This window comes from Dysidea avara, chromosome 1 (genome assembly GCF_963678975.1).
Source record: "Dysidea avara chromosome 1, odDysAvar1.4, whole genome shotgun sequence".
NCBI lineage: Eukaryota > Metazoa > Porifera > Demospongiae > Dictyoceratida > Dysideidae > Dysidea > Dysidea avara.
In genome coordinates this window covers 27,709,371-27,727,068 of record NC_089272.1, presented here as the reverse complement: position 1 = coordinate 27,727,068, position 17,698 = coordinate 27,709,371, and the positions used below count along the sequence as shown (strand labels likewise).

The 17,698-nt window shown below is 35.6% G+C and overlaps 1 protein-coding gene across 2 annotated transcripts in view; it reads left to right on the top strand.

The window, feature by feature from the left end:
• Positions 1–17,180, top strand: part of LOC136260660 (uncharacterized) — a 155,550-nt gene extending 138,370 nt beyond the window's left edge. For both annotated transcript variants that reach the window (XM_066054493.1, XM_066054486.1), the window contains exons 11-17: positions 3,133–3,163; positions 5,952–6,107; positions 6,258–6,467; positions 6,845–7,015; positions 8,956–9,222; positions 11,978–12,200; positions 16,945–17,180. In XM_066054493.1, coding sequence (XP_065910565.1) covers positions 3,133–3,163; positions 5,952–6,107; positions 6,258–6,467; positions 6,845–7,015; positions 8,956–9,222; positions 11,978–12,200; positions 16,945–17,004 — 1,118 coding nt within the window. In that variant the 3' untranslated portion in view covers positions 17,005–17,180. The remainder of the gene's footprint in view (positions 1–3,132; positions 3,164–5,951; positions 6,108–6,257; positions 6,468–6,844; positions 7,016–8,955; positions 9,223–11,977; positions 12,201–16,944) is intronic.
• Positions 17,181–17,698: the final 518 nt, after the last annotated feature.

Genomic DNA, 17,698 nt, shown 5'->3' with positions numbered 1-17,698 from the left:
GAATGACAGATATAAAAGCACACACCATGCTCTACGAAGAAAGGAACACATAATGAACTGCAGACTGGACTCGTACATAACAGGCTGAATAAGTATATCGTACTCTGAGGTTAGTCTCGTGCCCAGACCACTATTTCCCCTTTTGTATTTGGGTGGGGGGAAAGGAAACACACCTGTAGAGTCAGCAAGAGTAACTGGCGCCCGTCAGTCGTTGCTATCCAGCTTCCCGCTCGGCTTCGCAGCAGTTCTACTCGCTGAGTTTCCTCTGTGCCGCCGTTGGTCCAGCAACGAGCTTTACATCATGTAAGTCAACATAATTCACTGTTCCATACTGTTACAGAACAAGGTCTCGAACACAGTTTTGCTGTACAGCCATTACTACGCCATAACAGTCGTTGCTAATCGACGATATTACATCATTTGTTTAGGGAGGCGTTATATAGAATACTATCTAAAGAGCCTCTACAAGGCATGTAAGATTTTGTATATTTATTTATTTTTTGTATAGTGTTGTTTTACTCAAGTACTGTTTGTTTAGTGCGTACTCAGTAGACATATCAAGGTGTCCGTCTCCCGGGAGTGCCAGTATCCGGGCATGATTGTTGTCCTCTAGCATGCTCTGAAAACGGACAACCTCCTCCCTTTTATTACTTTAATATCACTTGTTAGGTTGTAGGTAGTGTATACAATGTAATTGCATGTATGGTTGTAGTGCAGTAGTAATGAATCTCTGGCTGGTGCGCGGAATAGCTACTGCTTCAATCATGCACCAGATGTCAGCCATAATTCTTTACCGGCTTTTATAGTTGCTAACTTTCACAGGTCCTCATAGTCAGCCAGTGTCCTGGTAAGACTCTTATCCTGTGACAATATTACAGCTAATGCCATGTCTGTTTGTGTGTAATTTGTAATCTAAATCTTCCAGTTTATACAACAAACAATAAATTTTATCTATGTGTCAGTACAATACTGAAAGTGTGTGCACACACATTTGACCAGATTTGTGAAAAGGGGTCTTCCACTCACATCCAATTTACCAACTTTGAAGACTCATAACTTCACACTGGAAAAGCCATCGATGGTAAGTAGTTAGCACTGGCATAGCTTGGTTGATGAAGCAATTTTCAGATTAATATAATCTCTCTTGAGTACTGAGTTAGCCTTTCGAGTTCACAAAAATTGGCTGTGTATGGAAGACCCCTTTTCGCAAATTTGGTCACATAAAATGTGTAAAATACTGTAGAATTATTTTACAACATATTCAAAATAGTTTGTCATTTCAAAATAAATCATTATGCTTGGCTTTTCTTGTTGATTTGGATGTTTCACTGTTGAGGTCTTGAAGATTCCATGTTGTCTTCTTGACAGTAGCTAGATACTCATAATTGGTCTGTATTTGGTTTCTGAGTCATCATTTCTAGTATGGCCTGAATTTTAAAAGTTTTTTGAGTAGGCTTCTAATGTGTTTTAGATAATTACTAGTGTAGACGTAGCCAGAAGGCAATGTTAACCTGACGCTACAGAGCTGACTGCTCTATTGGAATATCGATCATTTGCAGTAAAGCTTTCTTCATTCAACTACGCCATAAGTGTTTTGGCACTTAATGAAAATCTTATGAAATATTTATTAAAATAAATTCATTTACTTTTCATCATGTTATAATTCAAAACATTAGACATGAAAATGTACTCAAAAATGTACTCAAAAAATCATTACATTTTCATTATATCAATTTCATGTTAAAATGATGTGAAAATATTACCAGTGATTGTGTAGTCACAATTCATTGCATTTTCATTACTTTATCATTCAACATTATAGTTCGTGAAAATGCAATGATAATGATATTTCACAATTTAATGAGATTTCAGTACAAATTCATTAATTTTTAATTACTATCACCATCCCAAAATCCACGTGTGAAAAGGTTGTGAAATAGGAATTCACAACATTTTAATGAGTTTGAAGACAATTTCATTGCTTTTTAATACACTTTTAAGTGGTTTAGAACCCAGTAGCGATGATTTTCTTGAGTGAAAAAAAAAAGCAGCTAATAGACGGTTTTAATAAACAAACACCTAACTACTAGACAATACTAGTCTAATTCTAACTATCCATACTAGCTAAACTCAAATCTGGTGACATGACAAAAAATAGTCGCCACAATTGAACATAAAGGTGAGTATTATTTAGAATATAATAGGTTTATTGAGTTATTTTCAAAGTGGACTACGGTTTAATCTGGGCTCAGGTGGCACCAGACTAGTATGGTGTATAAGTATGTTTATTTAAGAGTTGTGGCTATCATGTTGGCTTTTTTGATTGCCATTGAATGCGTGGTAAACATTATACATATTGGTGGTATTATGGCCCACAATCAACTTTTACATGTCAGGCTATAAAAGAATTCGAGTGATCCATGAGGTGTCTTTCCACCTATTAGGTGAGGTGTTGTAGCGGTCTGGGCTGCCAGCACTTGTGCAATGCTGCACAAAACCGCAGCCAATGCAATATCTGTATATTGCACTGTGGTCAGTGCGTTATAACTTATAATGCACTCGTTGGGGTCTGCAGAACTGCAACCAGTGCATTATAAGTTATAATGTCTGCAACAGTGCCATATACAAATTATGGCACTGGTAACACATTTGAACTGCCCACACAGCGTGGTACATACATACAGTACTGTACATATATGTTACAGTGTACCATGATTATTTTCTTGAAGTATAGGTGGTCTTGTGTAAAATGCTTGGTCCTTTTCTTTAGTTGCCAAGCATCATAACAGAAGTAAACATGAGTATTTGAATAAACACTGGGTACCATAAAGCATGCAACATTCCTATAGTCTAAATGCGTGGAAGTCATGTTTACAAGGTTCACTAAAATTTTGTTTCTTGAACTGGTCATTCAAGTTGGTATATGTTGTTGTTACCTTTGCATAATAACATAGTAACATACACCTTTTAGTAATGCTCTAAAAATATAGTTGAACATCTGAAATGTGAAGATTTACTGTGTTTGATCATGTACTGTACTTTTAGACTACGATATCACATTTAACAACATTACTGCATGTGTGTTTGTACATAAATGGCATTGTGTGTGTTGAATGTTACATGTGTTTGCAGATGAAAAGGAGAAAGAAGTTTATGGGACAAAGTTAGTTGATATGTATAAATTGTTTGCTACAATAGTGCTAAGGATAATGGAATGATTGATGTATAAGGATGAGCAGATTTTGCCAGCAAAATATTTAGAAAAATAGGATGGTAAAAGTAATAAGCAAAATTCTGGCAAAATAGGTGGGTTTTCTGAAAAGTAAACACTGAGGAGCACATTTTACATGAGAAAGATTGACATACTCTAATAGAACAGTTGCACACAGTTTTAAATCAGTACTACGTATGTAGCTTTTTGATACTCAAATAAAACAGTCACACTTGCTTGTGTGACTAAGATTAGACACTGCAATAAATAATCATTCATGCTCAGCAATATAGATAAAACATTGGCAAAATGCAATAGTTCAGATATAAAAAAAGAATTGTTGGAAATAAAGTAGTCAAAAAGAAAAGTTCATACCTATCAGTGTAACAAACATCACATTTTTACAAGCTAGCTAACAACATTGAAATGCTATGTACATATACTCATCTGTATGTGACCGGCTTAATAAAAACCCACCACATTCAAGTGTTAAGTAATTCTTTTCTGTAAAGATAAGTTTTTATTTTGCTTTCTACCTATTTATTTTTTCTTTACAGCAATTCTTTTGTTTTCAGTTTTTGATAGTTGTTCTATTATGCTCAGATTTATGTACTTTGCTCATCATCAATGTGAATTATTCAGAGGCAAATATAGCAGTTGCTCACCGGACATTTGCCATCCAAATAGCTTATGTGTCTGACCATAACTCAGTTTGCTCTGACATAATGTCCTAGCTATCAAAGGGATGGAGCGTAACAATACAGTTTATCTGTTTGGTTTATGGCTTGTATTGCTAATCATAACTACCACTTGGTTGCTAGGAGACACTACATTCTTACAACCCAAGTGGGTGGCCATGAATGCACTAGGCCTAATCCCATTCAATTAACAATGTTACAGTAGGAGCAATGAATGACATAAACAGTTGATACCAGAGTAACCATGTACAATCTAACTGTTAGTTGAAATGTCCCACTCTGTCCTACCGCAACCGATCAAGCCTGCACATGACAGGACCTTACGACCAGTCTACTGCAAAACATTATACACTGTATTTGTCTCCGGTTATTTGGCCATTTCCAACTGCATAATATTATATCACTTCAAGTAGTGGCTATTCTATTTGTACGTAGCTGTTCTATTAGAGTATCTTGATCTCACTTGCTCTGCCCAAGGCAAGAAACTATAATATTATGTGTATATATTATTGCCAATAATGTTATTGTGTGTGTGACCACTCCATTACAGTACTTATCTTGACTTTTTGAAATAAAATGTGCACCTATGCTCCCCAGTATTCGATTTACAATAATTGCACCTATTATGCCAGAATTTTATCAGTCAGACAACAGACAAATTCCTGTTTTCTGAAAATTAGCAGAACATTAGATATGTCCTTTCAAATTCTAGCCTGTGCATGATTTATTCTGCTAATAATAACTACCAGTTGGTTACCAAGAGATGCTACAACCCAAGGAAGAAATCACAAACTATGCCAACTCCTCTGTAAAATCAGCTACTGTGTATAGCAATTTCGTGGCTGTGCAGCGACAAACAACACTCATCCTACTTGGCAGAACAACAGGCAAAGTGCTGTCCATACAGTATATTAGTGTTTCCAGCCAACTACATGTTTGTCTGACTAATTGCAAGTTTGTCAGGAAGTTTTCCTGTCATTTTCAAATTTTTATAAGTCATACTAATGGCTATTACCCTGCTACTATGCCCCAAATTTTTCCACCAGAATTTACACATCCATTTTTTCTGCTTAGCAATAATGGAGTGTACTGTCAATAATACTCTTGGAATTTATAGTAGGATCCTTCATTGCAGAACAAGTGCTCAAAAATTTATGGAATCTTTTATATACGTAGATTGTAAGGATTTTAAGCATACTTCTTATTTGAAAAGGTGTTGCTCAGACCTGATTTCAATTATAAAGGAGGGTCATTCTGTGTCAAATCAACAAGGAATTTACTAGGGTCACCTCTCAGATTTTGAGGAAACTTGGTGTGTTTGTAGTACCTGTGGTGCTCATCACTCATGCAAACTTTTAACCCCAAACACCACATGGTTTTTGATTTATGACCACCAACATTTTTAATATTTCATGAAAATTTGGTCCATCTTAAGTTACAAAATTGACTGTAGCATTATACTGCATTAATATCTTCAATTTAAATTTTCACCAATTGAAGACTGTTGATTAACCTTTCAAGTGATGCATAAATTATGGGTAACACCATAATAAAGCTTGATATGTAGGTACTTAGTCAAAAACTTTAATTCTTAGTCTACTGTAGATTAAATATTTCCTACCAGTAGGGATAATGATACCACAGTGAAAAATAATAAGGAATGGTGACACACCCCTGTGAAAGGCTGACTCGAGATACTCTGATACAACAGTCACTGTAATAGAACAGTCACAAGTATATAGCTGTATGCTACATATACATAGCCAAAAGCTAGACAAACTAATATATTTAAAATTATTACTTAACAAAGTAGGAATCTAAGCAATAAAATGTAGTAAAAGAAGAGATCAATGATGGTGTTACTACATAGCTCAGTGGAAAACTTTCTGCTTTGGCTTTAAACAAAATAATTGTTACGTAAGGGTTTTCCCACCAAGCTATGCCATTATACCATAATTCATCTCTTGTTTCTCTACTTTTTATCGCTTGAACCCCTTAAAATTGAATATACTATATGAAACATTGTTGTTGTGTACTGTTAGGAGGAGAGTTGCAGTTGAACCACACATTGAGAACATTGACCTTGATACTACTAGATATGCTCACATTATTGAAAACCCTACTGCAAACCAAACCAATGTACAAATTTTTGTATCAGATAACAAGAGCAAGCCACAGCCTACAGGACAAACACACTTGTAAGATGAATAAACATTTTATATTCACACTTTATTTGAGTTACGTTATCGTATTAGTAAACAAGATCACATACATACAGTACTGTAAGTACACGCACTGTGTATGCATTTTTTACACAGGTTCATGTAATTTATTTTGTCCATGTGTAGAAATAGATCAGTTGAGGATTATGAAGCATCCATCGTGATTGAAAACCCTCTAACTGAGCCACCAGAGTCATTAATACCCCACAACACTACCGATGGGGTACAATATGCTGTGTCTACCAAACTCAAGTCAACTATGCAGCAAATACAGAGAGATGATGGTGTCACTATAGAAGACAACACAGAGGCATCCAGCCAACCTGAAGTAGAAAAGTAAAAATGCAGAATTTTTACATTGTGTGCTATATCACACACTCATCAATGTATTTTTACTTTGCTAAGATCACATGATGATCATATCTCAATTTTGTGTCAGCTACAGTATATACTGTAACCTCAGAATATATATGTATGTAACGTACATGTTAGTTAACAAATACAGCACATATACATGATCAGATGTAGGAATACTTATGCATATACCTGTATACAATACATGTATTGCACTGATAATTACAGTAGATTTTCATACATTGTGTAACTCCAATTATCAATAATATTATATGTATGCTTACATACTTATACAGCTCGTGCTCACTTAAACTGTGTGTAGATTTCACAGTATGTGCTTCTTTTATATTACGTATTAGTGCTACTGATGGAGATGACTCAGAAGACACAACTATTAGTCATCCTCAACCTGATCCAGATACTGCACAACAAGGCAGTACCAATAAGGAACATAGTACTCCTAATGACTACAAACAACAAGATGAAGTTGACAGTTCAGACAGATGGAATGAAGAAAACACAAATACAGGGTAAGTGGGTTGGTGTTGTCTCTGCATCATACAGTACGATACTGTATAGTAGGGTCGACGAAGGTGTGGGCGTGGTCCACGAAAAGAAATCAAGCCAAAATCATCTTTGCAAATCCTTCACAGTCACTTGACAGTATTGGTCAGGTATAATCAAGCCCAAACATGCCTTCAAAATGACCCGAAGCATTTTCGACCAAGTGCTACGAAATTTTTAAAAATATATATTTTCGTGAATTTTCTACTACTACCTCACTGCCTGCCTGCCTGATGCATTCAGTCAAGTGTAGCAGGAAATTGGCTCAGCTACAGCCTTACCTCTTTCATGAAAATGCTTAGAATTTCATGGAGATGAAACCTTTAGTATTTTAAATATCCTACAATGTACTATATGCACTATTGTCTTACTGATTTTTTCCTTTGATCCTTCTTTATCATGACCATTGCTCATCAGTAGGGTTTCCATAATCATACTGGTACATTATGCAGTAATATATTGGAATGCACGTGTTATTGTACCAAACTTTTAGAATATGTTTGTGATTTTGACGTTTGGTTTATACGGGACCTATCATACATCGTCGACAAAATACACACGTAAGACATCTTGTTTAGTATTAGTGTGTTTGTTGTTAGCAAAGTTAAGCGGATAGGTTTAACTGCTTGCATTTCTAAATGCATTTCTTTGTGACTAACACATTCTTCGCTATTAATGTATTAGTCTTGCTAAACCCTGTTGTTACATAATTGTGTGTGAAAAATCCAATTGAAGGGTTTTATTGTCATTATTGCTTTGTGTGATTTTTCTGAGGTAATATTCATAGCAATAATGCCTTCAAAAGAAGCGGCATGGAGGAATAGAAGGAAAAGTAAAAATAAGGCCTATTATGAAGCTCACAAAGATGACATACTCTTAAATAAAAGGAAAACTACAGCAGTGAAGACCGATCATAGTGCCATCTTGATGAATATTACAAACATGTGACAGGTTCACGTATGAAATTTGCTGAAAGCACCAAAGCATCATATGACAAAGATGTGGAGAAATCTTGTAAAAATACAATTGACCATTCTAGAGCATGCTGCTTGCTATAAACATTTGGAAAAATACCGGGAAGACACAGCTGAACGCTCTAAAACATGCTATTATAAGCATTTGGAAAAATCTCGGGAAGACACAGCTGAACGCTCTAAAATGTGGACATGTTACTACACATCATAGCGTAGCCCTGCTTCTTTTGTGAGCCACGTCCACTTATGTAAATTACTGTCTGTAGACAGGTGGTAGCCACACCCATTCATCAGTCTGTAGGTATGCACAAATCCATGTACATTGTTGTCTGCAGGCTTTTGTAGAGCCACTCCCACTAATCAGTTGTTATTGTATGAGTCATAATCTATACAATAGTGTTGTGATTAACTCTTAAAATGTTGCGATTGGTTTTGTGAAAAGCAGGCTATTTAGTGGCCATGCGCTTGCAAAAAAAACTTCACAAACAAGTATAAGAAAAATTAGGAATTTTAAATAAGAGTAGGGACAGTGTATAGTGCTGCAATAAAAAGTACTGAACCAAGCTAGATCGGAGTAGTACGTAATGTCCAAATACTGTAAAACAATAAGAAGTGAATATCCCTACTGTGCATTGAGTGTAGCACAGTAGGGATATTCACTTCTTATTGTTTTACAGTATTTGGACATTACGTACTACTCCGATCTAGCTTGTTTCAGCACTTTTTATTGCAACACTATACACTGTCCCTACTCTAATTTAAAATTCCAAATTTTTTCTTATACTTGTGGATTAAATATGTACAAACTTACATTAAGTACATGTATGGCAACTATATTACAAGTTTTGTTTCATCAGGAAATACACAGGCATATATACACATACACACACAACCTTATATACGCAGATTCCAATATTCATATACTCATCTAGTTCTCCAAAGATTCCTGTGACCACTGCAACTCATCAACTGACAAATACATCAGCTACCAGCAGTCAGTCAGGTCCATCTTCTGAATATGCTGTAATACAAAAACCTACTAACAAAAAAGTCCCTCATTTAACAGTTATTAGTGGAGACAGATATGCTTTGTCTACTCATGTTAACTCCCTCAAGCGGGTAAAACATGATAACGATCACAAACAACAAGATGAAGCTGATGGTACAGATAGAAGGAATGAAGAAAACACAAATGCTGGGTAAGTTGTCATCTCTGCGTGAATTAAATATGTACCATGTTTATATTCTTGTCACATTCCATGTGTCAATGCATCCAGGTATGTGACAGGCAAGTTTGTGTGTAACTGGAACCAAGAAGACACAATTTTCATCCATTCCTACTTCAGTAACAGCTAAACAGAAATAGCACTTTTTTTTCTGTGCAACATCTCTTGGTGGAACATCCTCCATGCCAAATTTGAGCTTAATTGGTCAAGTCATCTTTGGGATATGCACCTTCAAAGTTCATTTTATATTTTGTATTTTTCTTCATCTTCCATTAAGTTTCTTTTCACACCACTTGCAAAACTGCCATAACTCATGCAAGCTGTATTGGATTCTTTGATTCTGTACAAATTTGGAGGGTATAATTTTATTATAGCACAGTAATTTTCCAATTTGTACGTATACAGATAAGTAGAAGTGGTAAAAAGTTACGACCAATTTTCAAAAAATTTAAGTACAGTTCATTCCTGCAGAGTAAACTTAAGAATTAATATGCAGATAGGTTGACTATCATAGTTCTCTTTTGTGTTTTGACAGTACTGAGAGCATTAGCCATAGTAACAGGGGCGTAGGAAACATGGGTGTCATAAATATTTCTAACCAGAATCAGAATCACTCATCCTTTCTTTTCTAACTTGTCAGTGATTCCAACTGCCTTGATCTGACTTCAACTATAGTCCATAGGGTTAAACAAATGTGCAGTACAAGTGCATTAAAATAATAGAATATAAGTCCGATCAAGATACTCTAATAGAGCAGTCAGTCAAGAGTAGCATTACTATAAGCAGAAATTTAGTTGTTTATCAGTTGACATCTACTGTATGTTCTAAACAGAGTTGCTGATTTCATTCTTCAGTACCATAAGTAACTAGAAATCCTTTTGAGATTAAAAACAAGTTAATCTTATTAGTACATATTAGGGCAACCATAAGTTAAAAATCTTCGTACACACCTGAGTATGGAGATATACATAAAGCAAACACCAAACATGTAAAGCAAGCCTCTCTAATAGAACAGTCACTAAGAAGTAAAGACATGCACAAATAAAATCAATAAAAATTGTTCGGGGTTCAAAGCAGGGACCCTCCACACCTATGCATCTAAGTTCTCTACCACCCTGCCACTGCTGTCAGTTGCACATCTCACTTTATTTCTAGCTTGTAAATGAAAGTTCTAGTTTACTACACCAGAATGGGATAAAGTTTTATGATTTCATACACTGTAGCTCTATCAATGGAAACTCTAGATTCTTCTGGAACATTTTATGCGCATTGTATTAGAAGTACTCAGGAAAATGTGCACTCTATTAGAGTACATTAGTAAACAGTCAAACAAATTGGCTATGTACCAAACATACATAAAAGTCGCATAATCAAACTACTTTACTACAGCAGTTGGCCATAGTGTGATTTGTTGTCACGTCACTGGCTACACTGCTTACACAAATTGCAGTTTGCACACGTCAGTGCAATATCATGGTATATCTGATACAGTAGAACCTCTGTTATATGGGCCCACTTATCCGGAGTCTTGGTTAACCAAATTACCGAAATGACTGCTCTATTAGAATAGTGACTGTTTTATTAGAGTAGTTGATAATATTGAAATTTAAAAAATGTTCTCTGTGCTATTTTACGGTAATTTACACACAGTTTCAGACTTATGGGCCATCCCTGGCTGGTCTCAAGGGGTTTGGTTCCACTGTAGTTACCTTGATAGTTTTCTGGTACATGCAAACTGTAGTTGACATAAGTGGTTTATCTAGTTGGTGTGATAACAAATTTTTAAAAAAGCATTTGGTAATGTAATGAAATTCTGTGTGAATATCAATGAGCTATAAAGTGAAAAACCAACCATACATGCATGTAACAAGCTCTTTTTAAGATCCCTTATATAAAGCACGAAATTCAGCAACTAATGTCGTGTTTGCTGGATTTGTGCCCCCAGTGTACCATTATTTTTTGCCAGAAAAAATAAGGATAAAATTGTTCAAATAGTACCGCATGGGGTATGATTTGAGGGTGCACTACTAATAACCTGCTACTACTATAGTTATTCCACATTATAGTTTATAAAATAATCACAACACGTTGCTAGTTACTTATTCTTCTGTTATCCAGGACCTTTCTGTTGCTAAAGTCCTTGTAGAACTAGTAAACAGCAATTACAAAAGTATAGTGCGGTACTATTCAAGGGTGTGGTACAATTAAAATTATTTCAGAAACAAGGATAAAGACCTTCGAATAGTACTGTACTGCAGTACTATTTGCTGCACTGCGGTACTATTTGAGGGTGTGGCACAAATCAAGTAAATACGGTACAGTATTTCAAAATGATACAAAAATTAATTTCAAAATAATAAAAATGCCAATTAAGATCTAGTTCTTGCCTGTAATTCTTTTTTTAATGGACAAAAGCCAATGCAAAAGAAAATCTATAATGCAAAACTACCTGCAAGCTGTGAAATAAGGTGCAGCCTTCCAAGTAGGCTAATATGAAAAGGGTGTGATATCAAAGGTGGTGGCCAAGAAATGGCTGCAATGATATTATGTCAGTTAATTTATAATTTTGCAAATTAAGTGTCACTCCTTTTTATACTAGCCCGTATTTGGAAGGCCGCACTTTTTCACAGCTTGGATGTTTTGAATTAGATACATAATACAGACACAACCTAATGCACCCTTTATGTAGATACGTACCAATGTTTTACATTTTTATGTAACCATCTAGTTCCCCAAACATTCCTGTGACCACTGCAACTCATCAACTGGCAAATACATCAGTTACCAGCAGTCAGTCAGGTCCATCTTCTGAATATGCAGTAATACAGAAACCTACTAACAAAAAAATCCCTCATTTAACAGTTAATAGTGGAGACAAATATGCTTTGTCTACTCATGTTAACTCCCTCAAGCGAGTGAAACAGCAACAACCAACATCAGTGCATTCACAAGTGAGTGATGACACAAATATGAGATATATTATATTGTTAACACGTAGCAAGCACAATGCTGTGACATACATACTGTAAATACAAGTGGGAAAATTAACCTGAAAGCTATTCGTAGCCAATGCTTTTAAGGAAGACAACACAGCCACCTATGTATAACATTAAACAACACTAAAAGATGACTCCTGTCCATGTAATGAAGTCAGGTGGAATACGACCACATCTTGTGGCATCATTACCTCTGCCAAATCAATTCTAATATAATCAGTAAATGGCTTCACATGGCTAAACACAACTGCTATTCTGTAACATAATCACAGGCTTAATCTTAGGCTTTGTTTAGTTGCAAAACTGAAGCCTCAGATATCTCAAGTGATATCTCAAGTGGTAGTAAGCCAGCTGAAATCACACACCTCTACACATATGGAGTATTGAATAAAGAAAGTACTGAGGAATACCATAGTGGAGCCGACCTCCTACATAGGCTTGAGCCACTTTTTTGCTTTGAAAATAACCCATTTGCTTTACAGCAATGCTTGAAATGTACTCTGTGTGCTAGACTTTATGAAGTTCATGCTTGAGAACTGACTGTTTTATTAGAATTCCCTGACTGTTGTATTAGAGTAAGTGACTGCTCTAGACATACTGTAGTATACACATACATGTACATACCAGAGACAAATATAATAGACCCACCATAATGTCCTATCATGTGCAGGCTTGATCGGTATTGATAGGACAAGGTAGGACATTTCAATCAGACTGTACTAGTTAAATCAATGTAATTAACATTTGTATCAATTGCACACAGCATTGGTAGTTTTTGTGAGCTAACAACTGTTGCTAATTGAATGGGAGTAGGCCTAGTACATTCATGGCCACCTTAGGTTGTATATAAGAATGTAGTATCTCTTAGCAACAAAGTGGTAGTTAGTGATTAGCAGTACAAGCCATAAACCAAACAGATAAACTGTATTCCTTAGGCTCCATCCCTTTTCTTTGGGTAGTTGGAAAATGCAGATATGGTTGAACATGGATACAGACGTGGACACGGACATGGACATGGACATGGACACAGACACGGACATTCCAAAACACACTTTACATTTATACAACAGTAATTTTTCATACTTAACGTTGTTTTATACAGTAGTCTTCACTTCCAGACACAGAGATCAACTCCGAATAGCACTTATCTATTTATAAGCACATGTGCAGAGAATAGGCTAATACACTACAAAGTACCATACACCATATACTGTTGTACACACACTATGGAAATCTAATGCATACTCACAGAGATTCTGCTGGCATGCCCCAACTTAGCTTCGCAAGCCAGGACCTTAGTAGGTATAAGCACCTGTGCCTTATACTGAAAGCTGAGATCTCCTGGATTATGACTTACGACAGTAAACTAGGGTGGATCTCTACAACTACATAGTTGCACTAGAATTCTAGAGCACTTGTACAACAGTACATCATCTATAATTCATATAGCATGCTAGCCAATCCTCTGCACATGCGCTTATAGATAGATAAGCGCTAAACGAAGACCATGTCTGGGCCTAGATGAGAAGACTACTGTATAGAACAACGTTAGGTATGAAAATTAACTGTTGTATGGATGTAAAAGTGTATTTTGAAAATGTCCATGTCTGCCTTTTCCAACTACCCCTTTTCCAGCTACCCTTTTCTTTTGATAGCTAGGACATTAACTGACTTATGGTCAGACATGCAGACTATATATTTGGATGGCAAATGTCCGGTGACTGACTGTTATATTTGTCTCTCGGACATACAGAGTGATACGTGATAGGGTAACTAGTTTTAATATACCTTGAAGATGTTTTGATATATCATACAGTGCATACTGTATAGTAGGGGCCACAAAGGAGTAGGTGTGGCCCACAAAATAACATCACTCAAAATCAGTCTCAGTTTTCCCTGACAATGATAAGGCAGCATTGGTTAAGTAAAAGTAAGCCCAAACAAGCTTTCAGATTGACCCAAAACACTTTCAACAAGTTACTACAGAATTTAAAAATATATATTTAATGGAATTTTCTACTGAGTAAGTAAGTAAGTAACTGACTGATGCCTTCAGACAAGCGTAACTGGATGACGGCTAAAGTTACGGGCTTGATTTTTTCACAGGTCGACATCGCTTCCGCCCGACAGGTGACTTTTGGTATACTACAGTATGTACAATGCATTCTTCATGGACTTACCAGTGTCCTCCTTTGTGTCCCATTCATCTTTGCTGACAACAAAAGTGTTGATTTGGTGGTAGCACATGATGGCTTCCCTTCGTAACGGAAATTGTCCATATTTTTCATAGTGGCTATTTTGATAGCAGAGGTGCTTTTCGAACAGTTCTTGATTCGTACTGCTGTGTAACGGGTTGAACATATAGCCGACAATGAAGTGTAATGGATACTTTACTTTCAGACGATAATTGGTAGCTGGGGTGCAACACCATATATTTTCTTTCTTTTGGTATGCATGGATTGTAGAGGTGCTTTTCAAACAGTTCTTGATTCGAAATGCTGTATAATGAGGTTGAACATAGCTGACACCAAAGCATAATGGATAATTTAGTTTTCAGACACTGAGTGATAATAGCTGGAGTGGCACCATTTCAGATGTGGTATGTGTGTGCTCACCAGTCATAATAATTATTTACAAAAAAGTTAACAAACCAGTACACAGAAAAATTTGAATTTTCAACTAGAGTAGGGACCATAGCACATTGATAAAAAGTACTGAAACAAGCTGGAGTAGTGCATGGTATTAAATCACAGTAAAACAATAAGAAGTGTTATATCCCTACTGTGCTCAAGATACCATAGTGGAAATGCACAGTAGGGATATAACACTTCTTATTGCTTTACTTACAGTGATTTAAAATCGTTCACTACTCCAACTTGTTTCAGTACTTTTATTGATGTGCTATGGTCCCTACTCTAGTTGAAAATTCCAAATTTTTCTGTATGCTTTAGTTAATGCTATTGGCTTAATTTCTTCACTTTTTGGCATAGCTTCCACCCAAGATGTGCCTACAGTGCATACATCATGGAGTCCTCCTTTGTGTCCCTTTTCTTTCTCCACTACCATGTAGGTGTTGATTCATGATGGCTTTAATGCAGTTGGTTGTTATGAAATCATTTGTAATTTCCATAGTGGCTGGATTGATTTTAGAGAAAATTTTCATGCTGTTCGTCATTTGTAGCACTGCATATCAGTTAGAACATAGGTACAAAGTGGAATGACCACTTCATTTGTACTGTTTAATGGGTGGAACAAGGCTGAAAATTAAGTAGTTAACTTGCTTAATTGATTTTTGTGATATGTTTGTCCAGTACCATTCATTCTTGTGGTGTGGTATACTGTACTATAGTCATTAATTATGTAGCAGAAGGTGTAAGGAAAAATTAGAAATTTTATATCGTAGTAGGAATCATAGAAATAAATAGAATTGAAACATGGGGAGATCATCTTCACCTGCAGCTATACCACTAGTGTACATTTAATATAGCTGAAGAAATTAGATGTCCACTAGTAAAGTTGCAGGTGTAGATGTCCACCCTTGTTTTATTTTTTTTTTACAATTCTTTGCTCCCTACTGAGGTATAAAATTTCTAATTTTCTCTTACACCTGTTAACAGTACATAAACTAATACGATATGACATGCAGTATATGTGTTGGTATATACATAGTCACATCATGATGAAAGCAAGAAAAGTTCAAAAGCAAAATCTTCTGAAAAGCAACCAGAGTGGTTGACACCTACTCAGGTGGAGTTAAAAATTTTCCTTGTACAAAAAATGCGTAGTCAGTCATTAAAAAAAGAGCACCAGGTGTATAAACTAATGTTTATATCTTTGTTGTGGGTTGTGCCCATTTCCTAGTTAATTTATTAAGTTTATAATATACAGTGTAGCATGATATGTGATGTTTTTTAAAAGATGGTACCCTTACACAGCAGCAAAATTTGATATGTACATTATATGTATGTGATTGTATACCTGAATCAAGATACTTAGAGATATATGTACGTATATGTGACCTGCTGAGCGAAAACCAGCCGTTTTCACGAAATTCTGTTTTGCTATAAAACGATGTATTGAAATGCAGTGGGTAAAAATACGTGTGCTACATAAAAATTTGCACACATTTTAATTGCCTTGGTACACATTGAAACAGATCTCAAATAAATAAAACTGATACACCACTGGATTCGCCTGTCCATGGAGAGTAAGAAACTGTTTTCGTGCAGCAAAGCATACGTAAGTTATGGGCACTTATTTATGATGCAGTAGAAATAACATTTACTGTTGTCATTTCTTTACTGGTTTGGCCTTTTTCTTTGTCAACACAGAGGAGTCCAGGGAAAGCACTATACCTTGTCTCCATAACTTGTTTCAGTCGTGAGTAATGATTGATTAATTAAACGTCTGTAATTTATTTGCCATATTGTTGCTGTACAAATCGAGTTTATCACTGTTCCAACTTTCTAGCACTATAACTCCAAGGCTATTCATCACAATTACTAATAATACACTGTCCACTCCTTTGTCACTTTAGATAACAGAGATGCAAAAAAATTGAAATTTGAGGAATGTGCGAAAATAGCTGGTTTTTGCTCAACCAGGCACATGTTAGTTACCTTGAAGTACATACCATTTGTTGAGTATGTTGGCATATGTATTATATACTTTGGTGTTACACATTATGTTTTTGCATTAGGTTGGACATTCAAATCAAAAAGGGTCAGCTGCAGCTGGCAATGATAATCAACCACATTAAGACTCCCACGCATACGCCCAAGTAGCTTTGTACTAACAGCATACTCCAGTAGCTTTAACACTTCTTAGTTTATGGCTTAAAGCACAACATATATTTATACAGATTGTCTCAAATTTAACTTTCAGAACTAGGCTGCTATAAAATGTAATTTTTAAAGATTTTGTGATTCAATTGTGCTTTGCAGTATATAGCTATATACTATAGTCTTTTATTGTACCATAAACAACTAATTTATAAAGTTTTGAGTGACTAAAGTTTTGGCAAATTTGGTGAATCAAAGAAATTCACCAAACATTATTTGCCAATCAGCTGTTCTATATATATATATTCACTGCATGGTAAATTTGCCACCAAGTTTGGTTCACATGCTGATTTGCCAAACTTAAGTCCTGCCAAATTCATGGTAATGTATTGTTCTTACGCTCTTATATAATTGCTTCTTCATTAATAGCTGATTTCATGAAGAGTGCATGTTAATTTATTAATGTTATATTTACATACAGATGTATTCTCATGAATATTTGCTACTTTAATCCTTACCGTGTGTGTTTTATAACATTATGTCATTATGTAGTTCAAACCTTTCAAGTAACAGTGATGCTTAATTCACTACATTAAAATACCAAGTAATTGTTCCTGACAAGCAAAGTGCTTTAAACTGCAAAATCAAACTTTTCAGCATTACTTCCTGATA